This window comes from Paralichthys olivaceus, chromosome 21 (assembly GCF_024713975.1).
Source record: "Paralichthys olivaceus isolate ysfri-2021 chromosome 21, ASM2471397v2, whole genome shotgun sequence".
Lineage (NCBI taxonomy): Eukaryota > Metazoa > Chordata > Actinopteri > Pleuronectiformes > Paralichthyidae > Paralichthys > Paralichthys olivaceus.
In genome coordinates, this window is record NC_091113.1 from 4,253,180 (window position 1) to 4,266,149 (window position 12,970).

At 46.1% G+C, this 12,970-nt stretch overlaps 2 protein-coding genes across 18 annotated transcripts in view; one reads left to right on the forward strand and one right to left on the reverse strand.

Moving 5' to 3' along the window:
* Positions 1-181: 181 nt before the first annotated feature.
* On the forward strand, positions 182-3,208 carry g6pc3 (glucose-6-phosphatase catalytic subunit 3). Its single transcript, XM_020104754.2, has 6 exons — positions 182-507; positions 1,198-1,304; positions 1,386-1,476; positions 1,559-1,677; positions 1,920-2,061; positions 2,142-3,208. Exons 1-6 carry the CDS (start codon positions 182-184, stop codon positions 2,482-2,484), a joined length of 1,128 nt encoding a protein of 375 aa, XP_019960313.2. The 3' UTR covers positions 2,485-3,208.
* Positions 3,209-5,422: 2,214 nt separating this feature from the next.
* tanc2b (tetratricopeptide repeat, ankyrin repeat and coiled-coil containing 2b) overlaps positions 5,423-12,970 on the reverse strand; it is a 112,427-nt gene continuing 104,879 nt past the window's right edge. For 14 of the 17 annotated variants that reach the window (XM_069518008.1, XM_069518009.1, XM_069518010.1 and 11 more), the window contains 9 exons: positions 12,264-12,397; positions 11,984-12,107; positions 11,647-11,822; positions 11,387-11,519; positions 10,423-10,452; positions 8,761-8,852; positions 8,492-8,638; positions 8,256-8,356; positions 5,423-8,049 (listed from right to left, as the gene is read on the reverse strand). In XM_069518008.1, coding sequence (XP_069374109.1) covers positions 5,979-8,049; positions 8,256-8,356; positions 8,492-8,638; positions 8,761-8,852; positions 10,423-10,452; positions 11,387-11,519; positions 11,647-11,822; positions 11,984-12,107; positions 12,264-12,397 — 3,008 coding nt within the window. In that variant the 3' untranslated portion in view covers positions 5,423-5,978. The remainder of the gene's footprint in view (positions 8,050-8,255; positions 8,357-8,491; positions 8,639-8,760; positions 8,853-10,422; positions 10,453-11,386; positions 11,520-11,646; positions 11,823-11,983; positions 12,108-12,263; positions 12,398-12,970) is intronic. The other 3 variants (XM_069518005.1, XM_069518012.1, XM_069518007.1) reach the window with 1 other exon arrangement.

A 12,970-nucleotide genomic window follows, 5' to 3' on the forward strand; every position in this document is an offset into this window, starting at 1 on the left:
GCAACCCTGGGCGTGACCAAGCGCGGCGGGGTCTTTTGTATTCGATTGATTGACGCTTCTAATTAATTTGAACTCAATTTAAACACGTCGACGACACACGAGGTGTTTTTAACAACCGATTAAATTGGATTGTATTCGATTAATCGAAGGAGGAAGTTGTGGCTTTGTCTCCCAGTCAGAGATGGCCCGCCCCTGCTGGATGCGAGGCGACATTGCGGGTTCCCCTCTCCCAAACAGCCGCCCTCTTGATTTCTTCTCATCTCGTGTGTTTAAAAAAAAAAAAAAAACGATGGAGGCGGTTTACACTCAGGGTGTTTTAATGGCCGAGTCTCTGCAGCAGAGGACGATGGAGCAGGAGAGACTGTGGCAGGTCGTCACTCACATCGGGGACCCCAAAGCTGCCTTCCTGCTTCTCTTCCCTTTCACCTATTTCCTCAGCAGACGGGCCGGGGTGGCGGTGCTGTGGGTGTCGGCTGTGTCCGAGTGGCTCAACCTGGTGTTTAAATGGTAAGGCCGCCACGTTGTCTGTAAAACTTTCAATGTGCAGAGTGAAGCCCCCTTCAGCGATCTGTAGCATGTTAGCATGTAGCTAGCTAACGTCAACCCCCCTCCACCCCTGTCCTCTTCCCCGTAGTGAAGCCGCTCAGTGTCACAAAGCTGCAGCGTCACACATCTTTATTTCTATTTGTTTTAATTATCATCAGTGTTGAACGATGGAGTTAGAGACAGTTGTGTTGTTTGTTTAGTACATGTTGGAGTTTCCGGGACATAACTGTAAATGGGGCGGTCCAACCCCGGTCCAGCTTTCAATGTCGTCCGGTGTGAAACAGACATGAGCGGAACCAAGACATTTCTGTCTCGTTTTCATTTTCGTTTCATTCTTTACATTTACACATTAAAACTCAGAAATAATAAAAGGGCACAAAGTGATCGTAATAGTTTAACAATATGAAATAATTCATAGGAGAAAAGTGACCCCAGAATTAAAATAAATAAATGTTTTTAAGGCAATATTCAATTATCTGTTTGAATAAGAGACAATTATCATTTGTTTACACTGGATTGAAGAGGTGCTAACTCAGTTGACAGTTTAAAATATATTGATATGATTAAAATTGTTTTTCGTAGAACTAAATAAAAACTCAAGGTCAAGGTTGTTTCATAGATTAAACGTGTTGTAAATGTTTCTTTCCCCAGGATGCTGTTTGGAGAAAGGCCGTTCTGGTGGATTGGTGAATCTGGTCTATTTGTTGACAAGCAGCCGAAAGTTCAGCAGTTTTCCTCCACCTGTGAGACCGGGCCAGGTGAGACGTCCTCACAGTGTAACACAAAGGGATCTTACTTGATTGTCCAGCCAGAGCTTTAAGCTGGCATCTGTTTCTCAGGCAGTCCTTCGGGACATGCGATGGTGACAGCAGCAGTCTGGTGGGTTGTGGTGTCCTCGCTGGGTTCATTTCTGTACTCTCGTACTCGCAGGTATGCTGCTAAAAATATAAAAAAATATATGTTGAGCGCATCAGAGCTGTTTCCTAATTAACCTCTTTCTCCATGTCTCCAGTGTGGTGCTATCAGCTGCTCCCTTCCTGTTCTATGTGCTGATGCTGGTGGCCATTGGAATGTCCAGGATCTTCATCCTTGCCCACTTCCCTCACCAGGTCATCGCTGGCTCCATTACAGGTCTGTGTACAGTGACAGGTGGAAGTACGGAGTATGAGCGGGCTGTAAGGATTAAATCCATAACCAGTACTTCTGTAAATCTCTTGGTTCATTTGAATTCCTGCTGCAGCCTAATGCACTCAAAGACAATCTGCATATATACCATGGAAAAATCTCTGATAGGTCAAATGTATTCTGTCTCATGGTTTATATATCATGGGGATTATTTGTTTTTTTGAAACTGATTAATTTGTTCATGTCAGGTTTCATTCTGGGGATGGTCTTGAGCCGCAGAGTACCAGAAGGTCGCCCCCTGCTGTTCTTCTTTAGCTTCAGCATGGGTCTGATGCTAAGTGCTCTGATGCTGCATGCTGGATTACAGCAGCTGGGAATCGATCTCTCCTGGTGAGTAGCGACACTGACTGATCAGTCAGGGGAAGCACAAGAAACGTTCCTACCTTGATACAACATATTCTTTCCCACAGGTCTATTACTTTGGCTCAGAAATGGTGCAGCCGGGCCGAGTGGATTCGTCTGGATACAGCTCCGTTCTCCTCCCTGACCCGAGATTGTGGGGCCCTCCTTGGTTTGGGGCTGGCGCAGTACTGGAAGCCCGGAGGATGGGCTCTGCCTTGGGGTCCACGTGCTTTATCTTTGGCTATTTCATCCATGGGACTGTACCACGTGAATCGGCTGCCACTCCCAGTCCGACCACAGGGCCTCTTCTACGGCCTCTGCTTTGTCAAATTTGTCATCGTGCCTCAGATTGTGATGGTTCTTGTCCCTGGAGTGATTCACCTCTTCACACACAAAAAGAAGAAGGACTAGAGACTAGTCTATTCATCAGGTGTCATTTACACATCTGAGGACTATAGCATTCCTCTTACAGGACAGTGTCTGTCAACACTTGACATCTAATTGATTTCATCGGTACTGTTGTCTGTACAGTCACTCCACTTTTCTTTTTTTTACTTGGAATTCAATCAGCGTTTTTCTTTGCACTTATCAGTGACTTAATGTTTTTTTAGTGTATATGGGTCATAAATTATGTGAATGTATGCATTTTTAAGTTAAAGCACATTTACTGCAAATTATAATGCAATATTTTTTGTCAAAGTTTGAGTTATTTCTAAAGTTATTTTTGGAGAAAAAAGCAGTGCATAAAAAAAAAAAAGACACTATATTTGAAAGTCCTTCTGGGCTGGAGCTGGCTGTTGATCATTAACACACATTATTTCCAAATCAAAAATATAAATATATATATAAATATCAATAATTTAGATTTATAATTATGTCAATGAGACCTGATAAATTAAAACCTGAAGGAAATTGTTTTCCGAGCTTTAACAGAGAGAATATCAGTGATAATGTTAATATTGGTCCAGGTCTGTTGTTAAGGTTCGAAATAAAAGGATATATTAGAGGTGTAATCTATATATTTGTCATTGTACTGAATTGTATTGTGTAATAGTGTATTACACTATTCATAGTTTTTTGTGTCAGCACACTGGTGTTTCTCGGACTTAAATCAATAAATTACATTTTGAATGCACACGATGAGTAAAATAAATAACTGACATGCAGGGCGTGTTTCAGTTGGTAACCATTTATAAATATGCTCTTTTTTGTTTTGACTGTACAGATTACAATCAGTTATCATGAGATAAAAACACATTCTTTTTATTTGTTTTTAATTAAACTTTTTGTCACAGCGATCTGAAAGCTCACATTTACAGACAAGAGAACTCTGCTCAGCAAGCAAATACATTAAAAGAAAAGAAAAGAACCTTTTCCCTTTTGTCTGGCGAGGTTTGAGGAAAATGATAAGGACAGTTCAGGGATCGCAGTCTCCTTATCTTGATCCAAACACTGTATCACACACCAGAGCCGGGACACTGCTATACATGTTTCCGCTTGAGCTCATGGAAAGAATAGAACATGCATCAGACTATGTACAGCAAACTAATATACACACACAGCTTGAAACCATACACCCTCAAATAGCCTCAACTGAGAAGTCCAGTTTAAATGAAGTATCTTACAGTTTATACCTTAATCTCTGTAAAGATAAGTCGGGCGATTCTCTGGTAGCAGGTGAAACTGAGGACGGTCAGGAGGAGCCGCCTCCTTTTAGATATTTTTTTATCTAGAACCAAAATAAAATGTTACAGACAAACGGTCTATAACTTTCCCCACATATACAAATAACTTGAATATTCTTATTATCCCTCTTTTTTCTCATCAAACTCCAAATACAGAGTTTCTGAAATGTCAGTCTTTTTTTTTTTTTTTTGCAGTAGATTCCACTTATTTTCAAGGCGTGTGCAGGACCAGTGGATTAGACTGGCTCATTTGGAGACTTAGATTTTTATTTTTTTTATTTTTATCATTACTTAAATATGATCGGCTTCTTCAAACAGACTTGTTTAACTAACGAACCCGAGCTGGACGGAGTGGAACATCTGAGCCAGTATATACAACTTGTGCTAGAAAGTCTATACATCTTCACCTGTTTAAAAACATTGTTTGCTCTTCACATTGTCATTCATCACTGCTTTGTAAATCATATCGTAATAATAATAATAATAATAATAAGTGTCCATGATAGTCTGGTATCAGTGGCCAGAGGTCTGACCCATCACACACCCACGTTCTCCAAATTCAACAATCATAACAACACAGTAAGTAAAATACATAAAGTGCACCCTTAGTTAAGAACTTAACAGGCATTTTTAGTGCAGAGGTGGCGGCGTAAAAATGCATTATGGGTAAAAAGAAACGGCACGAAATAATGCAGGAGTAAGAGGGAAAATGTCTGCAACAGTGGTCGTGTATGCATTTGTTTGCTAATAGTCGCTGAGCACTAACCGTGTTAACCCATCACTAGCATATGTGCCGTTGTCTCTCGTATGAACGTACAGTGTCGTTATGAACTGAGGAGGGACTAAGACGAACTTTGATACTTTAAATCAGCCGCCACAGGTTTTTTAGTATTTACCACTGATCAGCATCATTCAGATAAAGATGATTGAACGTTTCTGTCGACAAGGAATCGAACTGTAAACACAGTTATTGCACTTAAGGCCTTTTTTTCTCCTAATAGAGCAATCTGTCCTCAAAACAAAGAGTAAAGAGTTCTGTAAAAAATATTAGCCCGTTCAAAACGACAGCAACTGATGATTTGCTTGTTTATACAACACGATGGCTAAGTAAAGTAAAATATCCTATAAAATGTTCACAGGAATGATGCTTAAAAAAAAAAGGAAAAACTTCAGGAATGAGACGATGTGACTTGATTCACAAATGAATTGAATCCGCTGATGAAGTTTTCTAGACATTTAGTTTCTAATATTCTGAGAAAAGTTGGATCCTGTTATCAACTCAAACCCTGAAACAATTTGTTGATGAATCGGTTGACAGGCAGTCGACAGGCAAATGTCTTTGATTGATCATTTCATTCAGATTTAGCTTTTCATCATCTTTGGGTTTCGGACTGATGGTCGTTTGTCTTATTATTATTATAAAGAGATGAATCAAAACGATATTCTGGAGATCAACGGAAAATGAAAATTGTTGGTTGCAGCAGTATTTTACATCGAGGGCATATTGCAGCAGAAAAAGCACAAACCACGACAAAGTATTGAATTTCTATTTTGACAAAATCGAGGTATTAACGTCACTCAAAGTTGGTCTCTGTCCCTCCTCCCTCATCCTGGTCGGTTTTCCATATGACTAGCAGTGGGACACAAAGGCAGGAGTAACAGAATACAATTCAAACGCAAACTATGTTTTGTTTTATTTCTATGTACAATATATAACTTAATTATAAATATTGTCATTTTTCTCTAAGTACTGAGTTGTTGAGCCATTTTTGTTTTTTTCTGAGCAATGTACAGTATTGAACATATAGTATTGTATTACATAGAATAGAGCCTACTAGCAACCTTGCTTAAGAGCACACTTTGAAAGAACAGAGGATGGATACAGAGTCCACGTGTAGAGTCCGATTATTGGTACTTTCGCTCTGTTGTGTTCACCTGTGGGAACTTTGTGCCTCACCACCATTTTGGAAGTGCACTGGTCTTTGAATCAGTGTGAGATCAGAATTGCGGAGCCTCTCGTTTTCTTACCTGTGTGCAGAGTATGATAATGAAATAATCGCTTCACTGTTGTGCCTGCTGTGTGGTTTTCTCTCCGACTGGATTTGTCTCTTGTGAGTTCTTTAAGACAAGTTAGTCCATGTCGCAAGTCCAAGGGTCTGTCTGTCCAACCGTTTTCTCCTCTAACAAGCCCAGTCCGACCAACCAGTCACAGACAGGCCATCACACGTTCGACTCCACAAAGGGTCTCTTTGGTTTGATGGGGGATGTGGGGCCTTGGGTGCGGGAGTCACGCGAGAGCTGGCGGTACATGTTGTCCTGGTAGGCCTGTGCCACGGGCAGAGTCCTCGCCACCTTGACGTCCGGGTAGGTGGGCACCTGGCTGACCCGCTCCAGGATGTCCCCGCTGCCACGGGAGCCGTTAGCCAGTTTGCCCAGAGAGGGGGGCTGGGGCTGGGTGTAGTAGTCCTCCTCCAACAGGTGTCCATTTTGGGCGTTGTTAGTCTTGTTATAGTAGGCGATATTTCCCAGTGAGGCGGGGGGGCTGTAGGTGGAGCCTTGCTGGACGAGCTGGCCAGGCGAGGTGGGGCTAATTGCAGAGTCCATGGACGTCATGGCCCTGGACCGCGAGGGCTGATGCAGGTACTGCTGAGTCCGCGCCGTCTTGTCTATGATCCCCATGAAGGGCGTGTTCCGAGAGCGGGTGGTCTCGCCCTGATACAGCCCCCCGCCGCCCTGCGAGGGAGAGATAGGAGAGATGTCATCACAGCTGCGCTCATATGTAGCTTGCAGGGGGATCTCCATCTGCTGAATGGAAGAAGAAGGCCTGAAACCCGGCGCCAAATTGGAGGTGGATCCAGTTGAGATGTTGTTGCTGGAGGGGGAGAATCTAAGGCCTACGCTCTGAGAATGGATGAGAGGCCTGGGGGTGGGCACATGCTGCTTCAACTCAGTAGTATTGGCACTGACGGGGCGTCTCACCATATGAGGGATCTCAGGCGAGCCCAGCTGACAGGGAGGCATGGCATTGGCACGCTCCAGTACGTGTTCAGAGACCGGGTAGTAGGCGGCCGACTGGCTGCGGCTTATCTGAGGTGTCTGGCTGTAACGGATGCCCCCTGGGCCCCCGCTGCTGGCGCGGTAGGCAGAGGAGGGGCGCTGGGGTAGCTCATCCTTCAGTAGGCCCGACTCCATAACCCCTCCTCGGCCACCGTGCTGACAGAGGGCCCCAGAACTGAGGCTGGCCTGGACCTGGGGCATGGACCGTCCATCCAGGGAGGGCTGATACACCAGCCGGCTCTCCACATCCACTGAGCCCCCTTGGTAGCGACCACCCATGGAGTGTCCCATCTGGCCTCCATAATTGCTGTTGCCCATTACACTGCTGGGCTGGTTTGTGCGGACTATCTGGGCTATAGAAGGCTGGAGGCGAAGGCCTTGGGCTTGGTGGTGCTGGGAGGATAACGAGGGCTGGGAGCTCAGTTGGAAAGAACGCTGACTGCTCATCTTAGAGAGGGGAGACTTGGGTCGGCCGGGGTGCTGCTCTGTCTGGTAGCGCACAGGAGACCCAGACTGTGATCTGTACAGACAAACACTCTCTACCGGCGGACTGGCTCTGTATTGTGCAGCCCGACGTAAAGGGGAAGGCGGTGGGCTCTGGTGATCCATTCCCTGACCCCCGGTGCCCATAGGAGGCGGGCTGAAACGGTAGGATGGCTGGTGCACTGGGGAGGTGTGAGGCGGGCTATGGCGGTAGTGGGAGTTTTGATGCGTTGGGGATAAAGAGGGCGACGTTGACTGGTATGTCCCGCGGGTTGGGGAGGACATGGAGGACGAGGTGGGGTGATACTCGTAGGGCTGGCCCATGGGTGAGCCTCCAGTTAAATAGATCTGATCTGGATGTGTGGGGGAGAGAGGTGGGCTATGAATGATGGGAAGGCTGGAGGGGTTGACTAGGGAATCGGGCGGAGGCAGACCCATCGACATGGCCTCCAGCTCCTGCTCCAGGTAGTCCTCATCCTCAAACAGGTCCTGGACGGGCTCCATGTCCTCCAGGCGGGGCTCTGGGGGAGGGGGGAGAGGCATGGAGAGGGACAGTGACTCCTCCTCTTCCGGGGGAGGCGTAGGAGGCGGGGAGGGAGGAGGCTCTAGTTCCAGGTCTTGCTGCTGGTGCTCCTCCTGGCTGAGCATGTGAAACTCCTCCTCCACCCTCTGGAGCAGCCGCTGGATCTCTCGGTTGTTGGGGCACTGCTTTATGGCTTCATTCAAGTCCTCTAAGGCTTCAGGAAATTGTCTGGAAAGAGAACGAGAGAGATAAATATCGGAAAACTGAACTTTACTTTCGGGAGAAAATCATTCACAATCAGTCATTGTCGTAAAATGTATAACAATTGACAAAATGTGGAAGAAATCTCTGATTAAGAGAGTAAGAGTCAGAATGTGATTCATTACAATTACAAGTATTTAGTCTGTGATGTGTGGCGGTGTGAGGGTGTGTACCTGCTGCTACGCTTGGCTCGGGCCCTGGCGTAATAAGCTTCGTAAGATTTTGGTTTCAGTTCAAGTGCCTTCGTCGCAAATTCCTCAGCCATCCCAAAGTCCTGGAGAGATTGAACAAAGCAGAACTAGATGGAACAATACCCACATAGGAAAAAGTGGGCGACACCATTATCCGCACTTTCTTGCAAAATGATGATCTAAAACTTAGATTGGTTGTTGCACTTCTGTCGACTTACGTTCATTTTCCTCCGACATCGGGACAGGTTGAGGAAGATCGATACTTTGAGTTCCCTGAATGTCTTGAGGTCCTCGCTGAAGCCTTCGCGTGGAAACTTTTTGAGGGCATACTGATAACGCTGTGCCGCCTCCTTCACCTTCCCCTTCTGTCGGACAAACAGAAAGAAAACCCGGTCGTCCTTCGTTCACCATGAGATCTTTGAGATTCACATTTAAAGGATATATATTGTATGACAGATTATCTGTAATTCACACTCTGAAATCTGACCTTGTAGAAGCCGTCCCCCTCCTCGATGAGTTTGCTGAGTAAGATGATCATGATGTCGGGTTTGGAGGTGGCCATGGCCCATGTGGCTGGACCTGAACACAGGGAGGAGCAGATGGAAAAGAAAACCACAGTAAGACAGACTCGACAGCCATCAGCAGAAGAGGAGGGAGGAAGGGAGGAAGGAAGGAAGGAAGGAGCGACTGGGAGTCACACTACACACAACATTAATATCAGGGATGAGTACAACAGCCAAAATGATTAATGGATGAGAAAAGACAGGCAAAGATTACAAAAAAATCTGCGGTGAAGTCCCGAGAACACTGTGACCTCGCTGTAGGACGTCCGACCTGGGCCAAAGAGTATTTGCTGATAACTATGAGCCTTTTTAAATTCTGCTGGGAGTCGCAGGGAGCTGGAAGTTTGTCTGACTAAAGTGCAGAATGAGCACGGTTTAAATTTTTCTAGCGATTATCTGCAAATAGGTTTTGGCCCAGGTAAACCCACTGTGGATGTACAATACAAAAATAATTCACAACAAATCACACGGTCATGTCTTTCAGTTGAGACACATTTCTTTTGTCTTGTCAAGAAGTGCAGATGTAACTACCTCCACCAAGGAGGTTTGTTTTCCTCTGCGTTTGTACGTCTGCACGGATTAACATGAAATTTGGTGGAAGGATGGGCTACAGGTCAGGAAAGATCTGGATCATGAGGCAGATCCAGGAATTTCTTTCATATTTTTTATTTATGAAATCCAACATGTTTAGGGGACTGATATTTATTTATTTAGTTCAGATCCAAATCAGGATCTATTGAATTTAAACGAGGTTTCATGGGGGACAAATGGGCCTTGGCGGAGGTATTCTAGTTCTTTGTGCTACTGATTAATTCAGTAACAGCAGAAAAAGCAGAAGAACACTGATGTCCCAATAAAAAAACTGGAGCTGCATATTTCTTCACACTTTCATCACCGCACAGTGTTTCATGACTGAGAATCAAACACAATCCCTTGACTGGAACTGATGTGCATGTTCTGTAACTGAGCGACAGCAATCCTTGACACATGTACACACACCACAGAGATGGAAGAGGAGAGGGGATCTTGCACAAGGGGGACACGGGGGCAGGTACAATAAACAAGAGAGGCAAGCAGGAGGGGATATAACGGAGCTCTGCAGGCGTTAGCTGTCCTCTGAGCTGGTGGAGGTGGTGGAGGTGCAGGAATGCTGCTGACTGGCCTAGCTGAGACGAATCGAAGATGAGCGATGCACAGTACAGTGGTGTATCACCCCCGGTCTGTGGTGGTACAAAGGAATTAACAAATACATGCACTTCCGCTAAATCACGACCCACGCAAGTGTTACTGAGGGCTTTCCAGCATGCATCTGTGGGATGGGAGGTCAACACCTTGGTAGGACGTCACAGGTTGGAGGCCGGGCATGCTGTCATGGACCATTTGAATGTTAGCGTCTACCTCTAGGCAATCCCCGACTGCATCACTGTCAGTGCTAATACCTTTGCGTGTTATTATTTGTCAGTTTGAGATGGTTTTGGTAGCTAAGCTCGCCTGCCGACACTTAGGACGACACAGACAACACAGAGAGAGGAGATAGAGCTGTCAAAATGCCTGGTGGGGTGAGAAGTCGACAGCCTTGGCTTTACCTCGGGGCCGACTGGGCAGCGTCTGACATCCTGGGGCCGGAGAGAGAGAGGCGAGGGATGGGGGGGCAAAAGAGAGAGAGAGAGAGAGAGAGAGAGAGAGAGGGTGGGGGGAGGTCATGAGCGAGGGAGAAGAGTGTGAGAGGGAGGGCGACAGAATTTCCAGAGAAAACAGGGGTGTGGGAGTGCGTAGGAGCGAGAGGAAAGAAAGAAAGACAGAGAGAGAGAGAGAGAGAGAGAGAGAGAGAGAGAGAGAGAGAGAGAGAGAGAGAGACAGAAACAGCAGGTGGGTGAGAGAGGTGATGGTGGGTGGTGGTGGTGGAGGAGGAAAAGTGAGAAAAGGAACACAAAAAAGCAGCAGTGAGAAGCGGAGATAAGTGCTTCAGCAAAAAATAAAAAAAAGGGAAACATTCAAAAGAAACACCACAAGCGCTAATAACAACCTGTCTCTGAGCAACCGCAGAGGAGGAGAGGAGAGGAGAGGGAGGAAAAACTGGGAGATATCATAAGCGATAAGAGACAAACATGACAGAGAGAGAGAAAGAGAGAGACGCAGAAAAACAACAGTGGTACAAGAAAAACGGAAAAAAAAAACACATCAGAGCCATAAATAGCTGAGGAGAAGCAGCATGATGCGGCAGCGTGGGGGGGAGGGATGACATACGTACAGTAGCAGGAAGTGGTTTAAGCTACATGGAGACACAATCCTGAATCCATGGCTCACTGCAGTAAAACGCCACAGTGCTCGATAATAACCAGCGGGAGGCGAGAACTAAAAACAGGGAGCGTGTTCCATCACTGGATTCTCCCTCATGCAGCTCATGCTTTAGCTCCAGTGCGTGTTCCTTTCGAGCAGATCTCAACTTGTCATTTCACGGCAGGCAAATGACCTTTTTAATTACGATGCTGCAGGTGCAAGAGATCCTCTGGGCGCTAAATGTATTCGGTCCGCCAACGCAGCTCTTACCTATCTTGGCTCCTTTCTTGAGCAGGGCGACCACCACCGACGTGTTCCTGCAGCCCACCGCCCTGTCGAGGGGACGCATCCCGCTGTAGTCTACGTGCTCTATCATCGCCCCGTGGTCGACCAAGAACTGGACCTGACCAAGAGAAATGTTGTGAGAAAAACAGTGCGTCAAACATGTATCTGGACATTAAACGAGCTATTTTCCCTCAAATAATACAAAATAAATCCCTTAAGAGATCAGAGGACCCCTGGCCACCTACCACTTCAGAGTCGCCATAGAAAGCCGCCAGGTCGAGGGGCGTGCGTCCGTTCTTGTCTGCGTGGTCGGTGGCAGCTCCGTTCTCCACCAGGCAGCGGACGACGGGTAAGTGGCCCTTCAGACATGCCCAGCTCAGAGCGGTCAAACCCTCCTTATCCATCAGAGACAGAGAAGCTCCTGTAGAAAGACAACGTCTCTTGTATATATTACATCACATTTACACATTTCCTTAATGAATTGAACATTAGATTTCTACAGACACAACCCTCCTACCACCATTTAATCACACTTGTGTTTACAAATGATTCAAACTTCTTATTCTTCTAAAGATGATTTACCTTGAGCTAGTAAAAACTCCACAGTTCCCAGGTGTCCCTCTGAGGCGGCCATCATCAGAGGGCTTCGGCCCTGCTTGTCCGCCAGGTTGACATCTGCTCCGTGTGTGAGGAGGAGGTCCACGATCTAAAATCACGGGAATACAATCAAAAGAAAACGGAAATCAAAAAAAAAAATCTTGGTTTCTAGGATGTAGTTGCGACTTCTTTTGGAATAATCAAAGTTCAGTATTGATGAACTCTTTTAGAGCGTGTTCTCCAGGATGAAGGGAAGAGGACGAACCTGCCAATGTCCCTGACGAACGGCACTGAACAGCGGGACGATGCCTCGTCTGTTGGGCTGGGCCACGGCTGCACCCTGTTCCAGTAACAGACGACAAACCTCCAGCTTCCCCCGACCAGAGGCTGCAGTCAGAGCTGGAAACACACACACACACACACACACACACACACACACACACACACACACACACACACACACACACACACACACACACACACACACACACACACACAATAAGAGAAGGTAAGTATGGTCAACATGTTGAGGAGAAATTAGATTTTTTAAGGGAAGGGGAGGAGAAGAGAGACAAGTGAAAGAAAAAAAGAGGGAGAGAAGAGAAGTAACTAGGAGGAGAGGAGACCACTTGAGACGTTTTGGGAGCAGAGGCCTTTAAACAGACATCTTCTCAACTGTTCTGATTATAATGTGAATAATTAAAGCAGAGTGAATGTATGTTTTATAATCAGAGGCAGCGTGACCCTGGTCAACCCGCTACATTACCCACAGTTCACAGTGAGCAGTACATACATATATATACATATACTCCCTCGGGCTGCTGTACAGAACACTGTATTTTCAGTTGACCTACACAGCAACGCACGGATGAAACAAAAAAAACTATCCTGTGATCCCTGCTGAACAAGGAGGTGACGTCTGAATGAGAACACGTCCCCGCTCCTCCTGACAGCGAGGAGCAGTCGCTCCGA